Source organism: Lonchura striata, chromosome 31 (genome assembly GCF_046129695.1).
Source record: "Lonchura striata isolate bLonStr1 chromosome 31, bLonStr1.mat, whole genome shotgun sequence".
Classification (NCBI taxonomy): domain Eukaryota; kingdom Metazoa; phylum Chordata; class Aves; order Passeriformes; family Estrildidae; genus Lonchura; species Lonchura striata.
In genome coordinates, this window is record NC_134633.1 from 5,620,348 (window position 1) to 5,637,036 (window position 16,689).

General features: G+C 56.2%; 1 protein-coding gene and 1 long non-coding RNA gene across 2 annotated transcripts; both read right to left on the bottom strand.

The window, feature by feature from the left end:
* Nucleotides 1-129: 129 nt before the first annotated feature.
* EHD2 (EH domain containing 2) lies at nt 130-10,464 on the bottom strand. The gene is made up of 5 exons (XM_077789120.1): nt 10,055-10,464; nt 7,677-7,774; nt 4,292-4,704; nt 2,294-2,452; nt 130-1,546 (listed from the first exon to the last, which is right to left on the bottom strand). The coding sequence occupies exons 1-5, from the start codon at nt 10,462-10,464 to the stop codon at nt 1,016-1,018; spliced, it is 1,611 nt and encodes a 536-aa protein (XP_077645246.1). The 3' UTR covers nt 130-1,015.
* Nucleotides 10,465-11,419: 955 nt separating this feature from the next.
* On the bottom strand, nt 11,420-13,662 carry LOC144247707 (uncharacterized). The gene is made up of 2 exons (XR_013341276.1): nt 13,151-13,662; nt 11,420-12,218 (listed from the first exon to the last, which is right to left on the bottom strand). It is a non-coding gene; the product is annotated as an uncharacterized LOC144247707 (long non-coding RNA).
* Nucleotides 13,663-16,689: the final 3,027 nt, after the last annotated feature.

Here is a 16,689-nt window from a genome sequence, read left to right on the forward strand (position 1 = left end):
AACCCCCCCAAGAACGAGCCCAAAATGAGCCCCAAATTCCCCCAAATGAGCCCAAAATCCCCCAAAAATTACCCCAAATCCCCCAAAAATGAACCCCAAATCCCCCAAAAATGTTCCCTCACCCCAAAATTCAGGAGAGCTCCTCCAGCCCTGCTCTGCCTTTATTGGGGTCCCTGATTTTTGGCTATTTCTGGGTGGAATTTTGGCTATTTCTGGGTGGGTTTTTGGCTATTTCTGGGTGGATTTTTGGGCAGGTTTTTGGCTATTTCTGGGTGGGATTTTGGCATTTTCGGGCTCACTCCGCGGAGCCCTCGTGCCTCCTCTTGGAGGGTGGCACCAGGCGCGGCGGCATCCGCGAATCCGATTTTTGGCTGTTTCTGGGTGGATTTTTGGTTATTTCTGGGTGGATTTTGGTTGGGTTTTTGGCTATTTCTGGGCAGATTTTTGGGCTATTTCTGGGTGGATTTTTGGCTATTTCTGGGTAGATTTTGAGCAGGGTTTTGGCTATTTCTGGGTGGATTTTTGGCTGTTTCTGGGCGGATTTTTGGCTATTTCTGGGTGGATTTTGGTCGGGTTTTGGCTATTTCTGGGCGGGTTTTCGGGGTTTTCAATGGGATTTTTCGGGCTCACTCCGCTGAGCCCTTGTGCCTCCTCTTGGAGGGCGGCACCAGGCGTGGCAGCATCCGCGAATCCGATTTTTGGCTATTTCTGGGTGGATTTTGGTCGGGTTTTTGGCTATTTCTGGGCGGATTTTTGGGCTGTTTCTGGGTGGATTTTTGGCTATTTCTGGGTGAATTTTGGTTGGGCTTTTGGCTATTTCTGGGTGAATTTTGGTCGGGTTTTTGGCTATTTCTGGGCGGATTTTGGTCGGGTTTTTGGCTATTTCTGGGCGGATTTTTGGGCTGTTTCTGGGTGGATTTTTGGCTATTTCTGGGTGAATTTTTGGGCTGTTTCTGGGTGGATTTTTGGCTATTTCTGGGCGGGTTTTCGGGGTTTTCAATGGGATTTTTCGGGCTCACTCCGCCGAGCCCTTGTGCCTCCTCTTGGAGGGCGGCACCAGGCGCGGCGGCAGGTCGGCGGGCAGCCCCCGTCCCTCCAGCTTGGCCCCGATCAGGTGCCCGGCCAGCGCGAACTCCTCGTGGTCCAGCATGCCGTCCCTGTCGACGTCGCTGAGCTGCCAGATGCGCCCCAGCACGGAGCTGGGCAGCTTGCTGGCCACCATCCAGCCCTTGGCGCGCCGCCCGCTCAGCTTGCCGCCGCTGGGCGCCAGCCCGTAGAAGATCTCGTCGTACTTGGCCTTGTCCTTCATCACCACCCACTCCTCGTCGTCGTCCTCCTCGTCGTCCTCGTCGTCGTCGTCCTCGCGGCCGAAGGGCCCCAGGGCCCCGTCGAAGGCGCCGCCGCGCACGCCGGGCTGGGCGGGCGCCGCGCGGGCCAGCAGCGGGCTCAGCGCCGGCAGGTCCCGGCCCAGCAGCTCCTCCAGCCCCGCCAGCAGCCGCCGCTTCGGCCGCGGCAGCCGCGACGGCTCCCGCGACAGCAGCTGCTCCTGGGGGGACACGTGGCGGGACACGGGGCGTGAAAAATCTCCAGATCACGCCAAACCCACAAATTCCCCCGGATCTGTCTGGATTCCCACCAGATCGCCTTGGATTCCCCGGGATGGGATCACCCAGAGATCCCGGGAGCGGTCTGAGAGATCCCCAGATACCCCCAGAACCCCCTGGATCCCCCCAGATACCCCTGGATCTCCTCAGATCCCCCCCAGATCTGCCTGGATCCACCCAGATCCCCTCAGATACCCCCCAGATCCCCCCAAATTCCCTTCAGATCCCCCCCAAATACCCCCAAATCCCCTCAGATCCCCCCAAATCCCCTCAGATTCCACTCAGAGCCCCCCAAATCCCATCAGATCCCCCCGGATCCCTCGGGATTCCCCCCAAATTCCTTTCAGATCCCCCTCAGATGACCCCATATCCCTCCAAATCCTCCCAAACTCCTTTCAGATCCCGCCCGGATCCCCCCAAATCCTCCCAAACTCCCTTCAGATCCCCCTCAGATCCCCCCAAATCCCGTCAGATCCCCCCAAATCCCCCCAAATCCCCCCAAATCCCCTCAGATCCCCCCAAATCCCCCCAAATCCACTCAAATGCCCCCAAATCCCCTCAGATCCCCCCAAATCCCCTCAGATCCCCCCAAATCCCCCCAAATCCCCTCAAATCCCCTCAGATCCCCCCAAATCCCCTCAGATTCCACCCAGATCCCCCCGGATCCCCGGGATCCCCGGCCGGCTCACCTGGATGTGGGCGCAGTCGTGCAGCTCTCCGGCCGGGATGCGCAGCTCGCTCTGGATCCGGGCCAGCAGCGCCGGCAGCCGCTGCTCCAGACGCCGCCGGCGCCCGCCCGGCAGCGCCGGCAGCTCCCGCCGCAGCCGCCGCAGCAGCAGCGCCTGCACCTGCACCGGGAGAGGCACCGGGATCCAACGGGAGCCACCGGGATCCAATGGGATCCAACGGGAGAGGCACCGGGATCCAATGGGAGCCACCGGGATCCAACGGGATCCAACGGGAGCCACCGGGAGCCACCGGGAGAGGCACTGGGATCCAACGGGAGCCACCGGGAGCCACCGGGAGAGGCACCGGGATCCAACGGGAGAGACACCGGGAGCCACCGGGAGCCACTGGGAGCCACTGGGAGCCACCGGGATCCACCGGGAGCCACCGGGAGCCACCGGGAGAGGCACCGGGATCCAACGGGAGAGACACCGGGAGCCACCGGGATCCACTGGGAGCCACTGGGAGCCACCGGGATCCACCGGGAGCCACCGGGAGCCACCGGGAGAGGCACCGGGATCCACCGGGAGCCACCGGGAGCCACTGGGAGCCACCGGGATCCACCGGGATCCACCGGGAGCCACCAGGAGAGGCACCGGGAGCCACCGGGAAAGGCACTGGGATCCAACGGGAGCCACCGGGATCCACCGGGATCCACCGGGAGAGGCACCGGGATCCACCGGGATCCAATGGGAGAGGCACCGGGATCTACCGGGATCCAACGGGATCCAACGGGAGAGGCACCGGGATGCGCCGGGATCCAACAGGATCCAACGGGATGCGCCGGGACGAGCCAGGATCCACCGGGATCCACCGGGATTACCCAACCCCCAGGGATCCCCCAAAGCACCCCCAGGTCCTGCCCCGAGAGCTCCAAGGGGTCTCCAGGAGATCCCAGATCTCCAGAGGCTCTTGGGGGGGTCGAAAGGGGTTTGGGATCAGCCGGGATCCACCGGGATCCACCGGGATCGCCCAACCCACAGGGATCCCCAGATCCCCTCAAACCCCCCCAGATCCCCCCAAACTTTCCTCAAACACCCCCAAACTGCCCTGAAACCCCCCAAAACTTCCCCAAATTCCCCCCAACCCCTCACCTGCACGGCCCTGGCCCGTTTCACCAGGTCGTTGACCTTGCGCGTGGCGGCGTTGGGAGACCCCAAACACCTCCCAAACACCCCCAGATCTCCTCAAACTCCCCTCAAACCTCTCTGGATCCCCCAAATTACCCCAAAGCCCCCCAAAACTTCCCCCAGACCCCTCACCTGCACGGCCCTGGCCCTCTTCACCAGGTCGTTGACCTTGCGCGTGGTGGCGTTGGGAGACAGCAGAACCTCCCAAACACCCCCAGATCTCCTCAAACCCCCCAGATCTCCTCAAACACCCCAAATTACCCCAAAACCCCCCAAATTCCCCCAACCCCTCACCTGCACGGCCCTGGCCCGTTTCACCAGGTCGTTGACCTTGCGCGTGGCGGCGTTGGGAGACCCCAAAGACCTCCCAAACACCCCCAGATCTCCTCAAACCTCCCCAGATCTCCTCAAACCCCCCCAGATCTCCTCAAACACCCCCAAACTGCCCCAAAACCCCCCAAATTCCCCCCAACCCCTCACCTGCACGGCCCGTGCCCGTTTCACCAGGTCGTTGACCTTGCGCGTGGCGGCGTTGGTAGACAGCAGAACCCCCCAAACCCCCCCAGATCTCCTCAAACACCCCCAGATCTCCTCAAACACCCCCAAACTGCCCCGAAACCCCCCAAAACTTCCCCCAGACCCCTCACCTGCACGGCCCGTGCCCGTTTCACCAGGTCGTTGACCTTGCGCGTGGCGGCGTTAGGAGACCCCAAACACCTCCCAAACCCCCCCAGATCTCCTCAAACCCCCCCAGATCTCCTCAAACCCCCCAGATCTCCTCAAACACCCCAAATTACCCCAAAACCCCCCAAATTCCCCCCAACCCCTCACCTGCACGGCCCGTGCCCGTTTCACCAGGTCGTTGACCTTGCGCGTGGCGGCGCGGCGCGGCAGCTCCTGGATCTCGCGGAACAGCTCCTGCTCCTCGAGCTGCAGCAGGCGCCGCAGCTCGTCGCGCCGCCGCGGCCGGTCCCACAGGGAGCCCACGAAGACGCGCGGCACCTCGGCGGCGCCCAGGGCGCGGCCCAGGCTCCAGAGCAGCGCCCCGTAGACGCGCAGCAGCTGCTGCGGCCCCACGGCGTCGGCCTTGTTGAGCACCACGCGCAGCTTCTCCTCGTGGCCCCGCAGCGCCGCCAGCGCCGCCGCCAGCTCCTCCGACACGTCCAGGCGGTGCGCGTCGAACAGCAGCAGCACCAGCGCCGCGCGCTCCGCGAACCAGCGCAGCACGCCCGGGAAGTCATAGCCTGGAGGAGAATATGGAGTTTGATCCCAAAATCCCGATGGAAATCCCAAATTCTGCCCTAATCCCAAATCCATGCGCTCCGCGAACCAGCACAGCGCGCCCGGGAAGTCATAGCCTGGAAGAGAATATGGGGTTGGATCCCAAAATCCCAATGGAAATCCCAAATTCCGTCATAAAACCAAAATAATCCAACCCAAGAACCAGCGCAGCGCGCCCGGGAAGTCATAGCCTGGAAAAAGAGATGGGGTCAGATCCCAAAATCCCGATGGAAATCCCAAATTCTGCCCTAATCCCAAATCCACGCGCTCCGCGAACCAGCGCAGCACGCCCGGGAAGTCATAGCCTGGAAAAAGAGATGGGGTCGGATCCCAAAATCCCGATGGAAATCCCAAATTCCGTCATAAAACCAAAATAATCCAACCCAAGAACCAGCGCAGCACGCCCGGGAAGTCATAGCCTGGAGGAGAATGTGGGGTTGGATCCCAAAATCCCGATAGAAATCCCAAATTCCGTCATAAAACCAAAATAATTCATTGGAGGAACCAGCGCAGCACGCCCGGGAAGTCATAGCCTGGAGGAGAATGTGGGGTTGGATCCCAAAATCCCGATAGAAATCCCAAATTCCGTCATAAAACCAAAATAATTCATTGGAGGAACCAGCGCAGCACGCCCGGGAAGTCATAGCCTGGAGGAGAATGTGGGGTTGGATCCCAAAATCCCGATGGAAATCCCAAATTCTGTCATGAAACCAAAATAATTCATTGGAGGAACCAGCACAGCACGCCCGGGAAGTCATAGCCTGGAAAAAGAGATGGGGTCAGATCCCAAAATCCCGATGGAAATCCCAAATTCTGTCATAAAACCAAAATAATTCATTGGAGGAACCAGCGCAGCACGCCCAGGAAGTCATAGCCTGGAGGAGAATGTGGGGTTGGATCCCAAAATCCCGATGGAAATCCGAAATTCCGTCATAAAACCAAAATAATTCATTGGAGGAACCAGCGCAGCACGCCCGGGAAGTCATAGCCTGGAGGAGAATGTGGGGTTGGATCCCAAAATCCCGATGGAAATCCCAAATTCCGTCATAAAACCAAAATAATTCAACCCAAGAACCAGCGCAGCACGCCCGGGAAGTCATAGCCTGGAAAAAGAGATGGGGTCGGATCCCAAAATCCCGATGGAAATCCCAAATTCTGTCATAAAACCAAAATAATCCAAACCAAGAACCAGTGCAGCACGCCCGGGAAGTCATAACCTAAAAAAATATGGAGTTTGATCCCAAAATCCCAATGGAAATCCTAAATTCTGATAGAAATCCTAAATTCAGCCCTAATCCCAAAATACTCCAACCCAAGAACCAGCGCAGCACCCCCGGGAAGTCGTAGCCTGGAGAAAAATGGGGAGTTTTCCCCTTTTTCCCCTTTTTTCCTTTTCTTCCCATTTCCCCGATTCTCAAAACCTCTTTTCCCACTTTTTTCCCTATTTCCCCATTTCCCCATTCCCAAATCCCCTTTTTTCCCCTTTTTTCCCCATTTCCCCATTCCCAAATCCCCTTTTTTCCCTATTTTCCCATTTCCCCATTCCCAAATCCCATTTTCCCCCTTTTTTCCCTATTTCCCCATTTCTCCCATTCCCAAATCCCCTTTTTTCCCCTTTTTTCCCCTTTTTTCCCCATTTCCCCATTCCCAAATCCCCTTTTTTCCCTATTTTCCCATTTCCCCATTCCCAAATCCCATTTTCCCCCTTTTTTCCCTATTTTCCCATTTCCCCCATTCCCAAATCCCCTTTTTTCCCTATTTTTCCATTTCCCCATTCCCAAATCCCATTTTCCCCCTTTTTTCCCTATTTCCCCATTTCCCCATTCCCAAATCCCCTTTTTTCCCCTTTTTTTCCCATTTCCCCATTCCCAAATCCCCTTTTTTCCCTATTTTCCCATTTCCCCATTCCCAAATCCCACTTTCCCCCTTTTTTCCCTATTTTCCCATTTCCCCATTCCCAAATCCCCTTTTTTCCCCCTTTTTCCCTATTTTCCCATTTCCCCATTCCCAAATCCCCTTTTTTCCCCCTTTTTTCCCTATTTTCCCATTTCCCCCATTCCCAAATCCCCTTTTTTCCCTATTTTTCCATTTCCCCATTCCCAAATCCCCTTTTTCCCCTATTTTCCCATTTCCCCATTCCCAAATCCCCTTTTTTCCCTTTTTTCCCCTTTTTTTCCCTATTTTCCCCACCCCCCTTTGCCCCTCCCCCTCCCTTGGCAGCGGCCGCGGATTTTGGGGTGGGGGAGGAAGCGGGGGAGGGGCCGGGGGGTCCCGGGGGGGTTCGGCCCCGCCTGGAAAATTGGCGAAATTCCCGGGAATTCGGGACGGCCCCGCCCCCCCGCCCCATTTTGGGCACAAGTCCCAAAAACTCCCAAAAAAACCTTAAAATCCGTCCCGGGCAACCCAAAATATCCAAAAACTCCTCAAAATCCGTCCCGGGCAACCCAAAATATCCAAAATTCCCTAAAAACGCCTCGAAATCTGTACCGAGCACCCCAAAATCACCCCTAAAACATCCAAAATATCCAAAATCCCCCAAAATTCCCCAAAACCGCCTCAAAATCCGTCCCGAGCGCCCCAAAATACCCCAAAATACCCAAAATTCCACAAAATTCCCCAAATTCCCACGCGGTTTTTTTTTGTTTTTCCCGGATTTTTTCGGCTTCCGCCCAATTTTGGGACCCCTCCCCCAATTCCGGGACCCCTCCCCAATTTGGGGACCCCTCCCCAATTTTGGGGACCCCTCCCCAATTTGGGGACCCCTCCCCCAATGTTGAGGACCTCCCCCAGTTCTGGGTCCGCCTCCCAGATTTTGGGTTCCCACGCGGATTTTTTTGATTTTTTTGTTTTTTTTCCCGGATTTTTTCCACCCCTCCCCAGTTTGGGGACCCCTCCCCAATTTTGGGGACCCCTCCCCAATTTTGGGACCCCTCACCCCGGCCGATGCTGTTCTTGGTCCCCGCCAGGATGCCGGGGGTGTCGATCAGGGTGATGCTCTCCAGGACCGGATTGTTCAGCGTGGCACAAACGAACCTGGGGGGCCCAAAAAAACCCCAAAGTGACCCAAAATGACCCAAAATAACCCAAAATTAAATAATAATTTAAAAACCCCGCCCCAAAAGCTTCCCCGCCCCGCCCGGAATTCCAGAGGGGTGGCTCATCCCGGGGAGGGGAAAAGGAATGGGGGGAAAGGGGGAAAAATGGAAAAAAAGGGGGGAAATGGGGAAAAAATGAGAGAAAAATGAGAAAAAAAGGGGGAAAGGGGGAAAAAAGGGGAATAAAGGGAAAATATGAGAAAAAAAAAGGGAAAAAAGGGGGGGAAAGGTAAAAAAGGAGAAAAAATTGAGGAAAAAAGGGGGGAAGGGGGAAAAAAGGGGAATAAAGGGAAAATATGAGAAAAAAAAGGGAAAAAAGGGGGGAATGGTAAAAAAGGAGAAAAAATTGAGGAAAAAAGGGGGGGAGGGGGAAAAGGGGGGGAAGGAGAATAAAAGGGGGGAAAAAAGGAGAAAAAATGGTAAAAAATGGGAAAAATTGGGGGGGAAAAGGGGAAAATTGAGAAAAATGGGGGGAAATTGAGAAAAATGGGGGGAAATTGAGAAAAATGGGGGGAAATTGAGAAAAATGGGGGAAAGGGAAAAAATGGAGGGAAAAAGTGGGGGAAATGGGAAAAAAGGGAAAAATGGGGGAGAATGGGGGGAAAATGGGAAAATCAGGAGAACATCTGGGAAAATGGGGGGAAACCAGAGAAAACTGGGGGGAATTGGGGGAAAACAGAGAAATTTGGGGGGAATTGGGGGAAAACAGGGGAAATTGGGGGGAATTGGGGGGAAACTGAGAAAATGGGGGGGAATTGGGGGAAAACAGGGAAAACTGGGGGGAATTGGGGGAAAACAGAGAAAACTGGGGGAAATTGGGGGAAAACAGGGAAAACTGGGGGGAATTGGGGGGAAACTGAGAAAATGGGGGGAAACCAGAGAAAACTGGGGGGAATTGGAGGAAAACAGAGAAATTTGGGGGGAAATTGGGGGAAAACAGAGAAATTTGGGGGGAAATTGGGGGAAAACAGAGAAATTTGGGGGGAAATTGGGGGAAAACGAGGCGGAAACATGGGAAAAGGGGAAATTGGGAAAAGCCGTTGAGGCGGGCGGGACCTGGGGACCCCCGATCCCGGGTGGGTCCCGGGTGGGTCCCGGGTGGATCCCGGGTGGATCCCGGGTGGATCCCGGGTGGATCCCGGGTGGATCCCGGGTGGGTCCCGGGTGGGTCCCGGGTGGGTCCCGGGTGGGTCCCGGGGGGATCCCGGGTGGATCCCGGGTGGGTCCCGGGTGGGTCCTGGGGGGATCCCGGGTGGGTCCCGGGTGGGTCCCGGGTGGATCCTGGGAGGGTCCCGGGGGGATCCCGGGTGGGTCCCGGGTGGATCCCGGGGGGATCCCGGGTTGGTCCCGGGTGGGTCCCGGGTGGATCCCGGGTGGGTCCCGGGGGGATCCCGGGTGGGTCCCGGGTGGATCCCGGGTGGATCCCGGGTTGGTCCCGGGTGGGTCCCGGGTGGATCCCGGGTGGGTCCCGGGTGGGTCCCGGGTGGGTCCCGGGTGGGTCCCGGGGGGATCCCAGTTGAGCCCATGGCAGATCCCAGCATGGACAGCGGTGGATCCCAGAGGATCCCAGCATGGATCCCATCCGAGATCCCATCCCAGATCCCATCATAGATACCGGCATTGATTCCAGTGGATTCCAGTGGATCCCAGCATGGATCCCAGCACCGACCCCATCCCAGATCCCAGCACAGAATCCATCTGAGATCCCAGCACGGATCTCATCCCGGATCCCATCATGGATCTCGGGGTGGATCACAACACAGATCCCATCATTGATCCCATCGGATCCCAATGGATCCCACCCCAGATCCCACCACTGATCCCAGTGAATCCCACCCCAGATCCCATCAGATCCCACCCCAATGCCCTCACCGGTTGAGGAAGGCTCCCCCGAAGGCCTCCAGCTGCCGGAACGGCCCCGGGGATCCACCACGGCACCCATGGATCCCATTGCTGATCCCACCACTGATCCCACCCCAGATCCCACCACTGATCCCATCACTGATCCCACCCCAGATCCCAATGGATCCCGCCCCAATCCCTCACCGGTTGAGGAAGGCTCCCCCGAAGGCCTCCAGCTGCCGGAACGGCCACCGCGGGTCCACCACGGCACCCATGGATCCCACCACTGATCCCACCACTGATCCCATCACTGATCCCAGTGAATCCCACCCCAAATCCAAGTCAATCCCAATGGATCCCACCCCAATCCCCTCACCGGTTGAGGAAGGCTCCCCCGAAGGCCTCCAGCTGCCGGAACGGCCACCGCGGGTCCACCACGGCGGCGTTGCCGGGGAGCAGCGCGGGCTCGGGGCCGTGCGTGACGGCCACGAAGGCGTCGGCGGCCGGCGCGGCGCCCGGCGCGGGGCCCGGCGGCGCCTCCTCCAGCAGGTACCGCAGCACCGAGCTCTTGCCGGCGCCGCTGGGGCCCAGCAGCAGCACCCAGGGCTTGGCCTGGAAGTCGGCGTCGAGCAGCGGCGCCCGGCGCAGCCCCGCGCGCCCGCACAGCTCCTCGGCCGGCAGCAGCTTGCGCCGGTACAGAGCCGCCAGCGCCGCCGACACCGGGCACGGCTCCGGCACCGGCGCCGCCGAGGCCGGCGGGCGCTGCCGGCGCAGCCAGCTCAGCATGGCCGGGGTCTGGGGGGTCCTGGGGGGGGTTTGGGGGCCTGGGGGGGGTTTGGGGGGACCTGGGGGGTGTGGGGGGTTTGGGGTGGTTTGGGGGGTCCTGGGGGGTGTGGGGGGTTTGGGGGGGTTTGGGGGGTCCTGGGGGGTTTGGGGGGTCCTGGAGGGGGTGTGGGGGTTTGGGGGGGTTTGGGGGGTCCTGGGGGGTTTGGGGGGTCCTGGGGGGTGTGGGAGGTCCTGGGGGGGGGTTGGGGGGTTTGGGGGGTCCTGGGGGGTGTGGGGAGTCCCAGGTGGGGTTTGGGGGGGTGTGGGGGGTCCTAGGTGGGGTCTGGGGGGTCCCAGGTGGGGTTTGGGGGATCCTGGGGGGGTTTGGGGGGTCCTGGGTGGGGTGTGGGGGGTCCTGGGGGGGGTGGGGGGGCCTGGGGGGGTTTGGGGGATCCTGGGGGGGTTTGGGGGGGTGTGGGGGGTCCTGGGTGGGGTGTGGGGGGTCCTGGGGGGGGTGGGGGGGCCTGGGGGGGTTTGGGGGTCCTAGGTGGGTTTTGGGGGGTCCTGGATGGGGTTTGGGGGGTCCTGGGTGGGGTGTGGGGGGTCCTGGGGGCTGTGGGGGGTCCCGGGTGGGGTTTGGGGGGGTGTGGGGGGTCCTGGGGGGGGTGGGGGGGCCTGGGGGGGTTTGGGGGGTCCTGGGGGTGGTTTGGGGGGGTTTGGGGGGTCCTGGGTGGGGTGTGGGGGGTCCTGGGTGGGGTCTGGGGGGTCCTGGGGGGGTTTGGAGGGTCCTGGATGGGGTTTGGGGGGTCCTGGGGGGTTTGGGGGTCCTAGGTGGGGTTTGGGGGGGCCTCGGTGGGTTTTGGGGGGTCCTGGGGGGGTTTGGGGGGTCCTGGGGGGGTGTGGGGGGGCCTGGGTGGGGTTTGGGGGGTTTTGGGAGGTTTGGGGGGTCCTAGGTGAGGTTTTGGGGGGTCCTAAGTGGGTTTTTGGGGGATTTGGGGGCTCCTAGTTGAGGTTTTGGGAGGTTTGGTGGATCCTAGGAGGGGTTTTGGGAGGTTTTGGGGGGGTTAGGGGGATTTAGGAGATTTTGGGGGATCCCAGGTGGGGTTTGGGGGGTCCTAGGTGGGGTTTTGGGAGGTTTTGGTGATTTTGGGGAGATCCCAGAAGGTTTTGGGGGGATCCCAGGGGATTTTAGGGTGGTTTTTGGGGAGTTTAGGAGATTTGGGGGGGGGTTTAGGGGAGTTTCAGGGGATTTTAAGGGAAGAAGGTGGGAAAAAAACAGAAAAAAAATGGGGAAAATGGGAAAAGTTGGGGGGAAAGGGGAAAAATGGAAAAAAACTTGGGAAATTGGAAAAAAGGGAAAAACCAGGAAAAAGTGGGAAAAGGTGGGGGGGGAGGGGGGATCCCCACCCGGATCCAGCGGCTCGGGCAAGAAAAGGAAAATTTGGGGGGTTTTGGGAGGGGAAAATTCAGCAAAAAACCCCAAATTTGGGGGATTTATCCCAAAAACCCCCAGCGGAAAAGGAGAATTACGGGGGGAGGGGTCCCAAATCCCAGCGAGGAACGGAAATTTGGGGATCTCGGCTGGAAAATTGAGGGGAAAATGAAGATTTTTGGGGGTTTTGCCTCGGATGTGAGTTAAAAAAAAAAGGTTTTAAGGAGTTTTGGCCTTAAAAGGAGGGAAAAATGGGAGCTGCAGGAATTTTTTCCATCCAGCCGAGCCAGGAGCGGAGCTCGGGACGAGCTCGGGGGAATCGAGGGCGCCGCGAGCGTCGTTCCTGTCAAAACAAGCGGGGACACGGAAAATTCGGGATTTCCCCCCCAAAACCGGGAAAAAAGGGAATTTTGGGGGATTTTTCCTGTCAAAACAAGCGGGGACATGGAAAATTCGGGATTTCCCCCCCAAAACCGGGAAAAAAGGGAATTTTGGGGGATTTTTCCTGTCAAAACAAGCGGGGACACGGAAAATTCGGGATTTCCCCCCCAAAACAGGGAAAAAAAAGGGAATTTTGGGGGATTTTTCCTGTCAAAACAAGGAGGAAAAAAAACCTTCCAGTTTTTTTTTCCCACAAAACCCAGCGGGGAAATGAATTTTGTTTTTTCCCTGCGAATCCGAGGCCAACCCGGGAAGATTTTTTGGGGTTCCCGAGCAGGAAAAGGGAATTTGGGGGATTTTTCCCGGGAAAACAAAAATCCCAAACTCCCAAAGAGGCGGAACCCCCAAAATTCCCGGGATTTCCTCGCTCCTGATCCCACAAAAATCCCTTTGCCCGGGGGGGGCGTTTCGCCCATTTTCTGCCCCAAAATGCCAATTTTCCACCCCAAAATCCCCATTTTCCACCCCAAAATCCCCATTTTCCGGCCCCAAATCCCCATTTTCTCCCCAAATTCCCATTTTTCTCCCCAAAATTCCCATTTTCCGGCCCCAAATTCCCATTTTTCTCCCCCCGGGTGCGGCCGGGGTGGGGCCGCCGCCGCTCCCGGAGTTTTTTCTTTTCCCGGAGTTGATTTTTTTTTCCCGGAGTTTTTTTTCCTGGAGTTTTTCCCCTCCTGATTTTATTTCCCGAAGTTTTTTATTTTTTCCCCGGAGTTTGTTTTATTTTTCCGGATTTTTTTCCCTTTTTTTTTTTTTTTCCCGGATTTTTTCTTCCCGATGTTTTTTCCCCGTTTTTTTTTCCCGGTTTTTGTTTTCCTGGATTTGGGTCCCGACCTTTGGGCGCCGCCCGGGGCCTCTCGCGCTCCTTTTCCTCCTTTTTCTCCTTTTCCGGGGATTTCGCCCCAAAATCGCGGCCGCGCGCGCGGCTCTGAGCGGGGCCGGGGCGGCGGCGCCGCTAAACCCGCCTCATTTGCATAAATCTCCATACATTTGCATAAATCTCCACCATTTGCATCGAACGGGCGGAATGAATGAGGTCACGAACGGGGCGGGGAGAAGTTAATTAAGTCGTGAATTAATTAATTAATTAATGAGCGAAGGGGGGCCCCGGGGGGGGAGCGAGGGACGAGCCCGGAGGGGCCCAAAAAATTCCGAAATTTTCCAAAAGATTCCAGAGGGTCCCAAAAAATTCCAAAATTTTCCAAAATATTCCAGAGGGTCCCAAAAAATTCCAAAGGGTCCCAAAAGAATTCCAGAGGGTCCCAAAAAATTCCAAAATTTTCCAAAATATTCCAGAGGGTCCCAAAAAATTCCAGAGGGTCCCAAAGGATTCCAGAGGATCCCAAAGGATTAAAAAAAAAAAAAAAATCCAGAGGATCCCAAAAAATTCCAGAGGGTCCCGGGAATTCCAGAGGTTCCAAAAATTTCCAAAGGGTCCCAAAAAATCCCAAAACCCAATTCCTGCTTCCAAACCCCAAATCCAAAAATCCCCAAAAACCCCCCAAAACCCCCAAATTCCCAAAACCCCAATCCAAAACCTCTAATCCCAAACCCCAAAAATCCCAAATCCCAAAATCCCCAAATCAAAAAGCCCAAAAACCCCAAATCCCAAAAAATCTCAAAACTCCAAAAACCCCCAAGATCCCAAAACCTCAAATCCCAAAAATCCCAAACCCCCAAATCCCAAAAACTCAAAATCCCCAAATCCCAAAATCCCTGAAACCCCAAAATCCCCAAAATCCCAAATTCCAAAAACCTCAAATACCCAAAAATCCCAAATCCCCAAAATCCCCAAAATTCCCAAAATCCCCAAATCCCAAATCCCAAATCCTGGATGCCGGCGTTACCGCAAAGGATTTTTTAATTTACAGCAGAAATAGGAAAGTTCCAGAATTCCGTACAAAACGCGCTATGGACAATAAATACAGTACAAAACCCGCCGGAATTCCGGGAATTCCGGGAATTCTCCGCTCGGAAAGTCGGGAATTTGGGGGATCTCCTATTGGAAATTCAGGATTTTTGGGGATTCTCCGCTCGGAAATTTGGGAATTTGGGGATTCTCCTCTTGGAAATTTGGGATTTTTGGGGATTTTCCACTCAGAAATTTGGGGATTTTGCACTCGGGAATTCGGGATACGGAATTCTCCTCTCAGAAATTCGGGAATTCTCCACTCGGAAATTTGGGATTTTTGGGGATTTTCCACTCACGAATTCAGGATACGGAATTCTCCTCTCAGAAATTTGGGAATTCTCCTCTTGGAATTTTGGGGACTTTGGGAATTCTCCTCTTGGAATTTTTGGGAATTCTCCTCTCAGAAATTTGGGGATTTTGGCACTCGGGAATTCGGGATACGGAATTCTCCTCTCAGAATTTTGGGAATTCTCCACTCGGAAATTTGGGGATTCTCCTCTCGGAAATTTTGGGAATTCTCCTCTCAGAAATTTGGGGATTTTTGGGAATTATCCCCTCGGAAATTTGGGAATTTTAGGAATTCTCCTCTCAGAAATTTGGGGATTTGGGGAAATTGGAAAATTTTCCACTTCAAAATTCAGGAATTTAGGGAATTTTCCTCTCAGAAATTTGGGAATTTTTCACTTAGGAATTCTTTCTGAAATTTATGAATTTTGGAAATTCTCCTCTCAGAAATTTGGGAATTTTAGGGATTCTGCTCTCAGAAATTCGGGAATTTTGGGAATTTTCCACTCAGGATATTTCAGGAGTAGGGAATTCTCCTCTCAGAAATTCGGGGATTTTGGGAACTCTGGGATTTCTCCTCCCAGAAATTGGGGGATTTGGGGATTTTGGGAATTCTCCTCTCAGAAATTCAGGAATTTGGGGAGGCTCCGGAAACTCCAGAATTTGTAAAAAAATAAAATAAAGATGGCGGGCGGGGGGGGGGGGGGGGGGGGAATTTTGGGGTTTTCTTCCCTTTCTGTGGGAATTTTTGGGGCGGAATTTTTGGGATTTCGGGAACGATCCCGGGCAATTTCGCTCCCGGGGATTTGGGGGATTTGGGGGAAGGAGGCGGCTCCGGCTCCCGACCCCGGCGCTCCGAGGGATTCGGGATCTTCCCACGCCGACCCCGACCCCGATCCCGGGATTTTCCCTCTGTCCCGTCCCGATCCCGATGGATTTGGGGTTTCTCATTCCCATCCGAATCTCGATCCCAATGGATTTGGGATTTCCTGTTCCCATCCCAATGGATTTAGGGTTTTCCCATTCCCACCCTGATCCCGCTGGATTTGGGGTTTCTCATTCCCATTCCCATCCCAATCCCGCTGGATTTGGGGTTTTCCCATCCCGATGGATTTGGGGTTTTCCCATCCCGATGGATTTGGGGTTTCCATTCCTATTCCCATCCTGATGGATTTGGGGTTTCTCATTCCCACCCTGATCCCGATGGATTTGGGATTTCCTGTTCCCATCCTGATGGATTTGGGATTTTCCACCTCTCCCGTCCTGATGGATTTGGAGTTTCCCATTCTCATCCCAATGGATTTAGGGTTTTCCCATTCCCACCCTGATCCCGCTGGATTTGGGGTTTCTCATTCCCATTCCCATCCCAATCCCGATGGATTTGGGGCTCCCATTCCCAACCCAATCGCGATGAATTTGTGGTTTTCCCATCCCGCTGGATTTGGGGTTTTCCCATCCCAATCCTGATCCCAATGGATTTGGGATTTCCTGTTCCCATCCCGATGGATTTGGGGTTTCTCATTCCCACCCTGATCCCGATGGATTTGGGATTTCCTGTTCCCATCCCGATGGATTTGGGGTTTCTCATTCCCATCCCAATCCCGATGGATTTGGGGCTTCCATTCCCAATCCTGACCCCAATGGATTTGGGATTTCCTGTTCCCATCCCAATTTCAATGGATTTGGGGTTTTCCCATCCCAATCCCGATGGATTTGGGGTTTTCCCATCCCGATCCCGATGCATTTGGTGCTTCCCATTCCCATCCCGACCCCGCTGGCTCTGGGGCTCTCCCAGATCCCGGGAAAGCTCCGGAATTCCCACATTTCCCACATTTCCCACGTTTCCCACATTTCCTGCTCCTCTCTCTCCTGAATTTCCCATCCAGCATTCCCAAACTTCCCATTTTGAGGCCGATCCCACATTCCCGAATTTCCCGTTCCTCTCTCTGTGGCCAATCCGCATTCCCGCATTTCCCATCTGGGGGCCGATCCCACATTCCCGAATTTCCCATCCCGCATTCCCGAATTCCCGCTGCTCTCCCCAATCCCGGTTCCTGTTCTCGATCCTGGTCCTGCTCCGTTCCCATTCCCATTCCCGGTTTGATCCCGGTGTCCCGGTCTGATCCCGGCGTCCCGTTCCCAATCCCGGTATCCCGGTCTGATCCCGGCGTCCCGT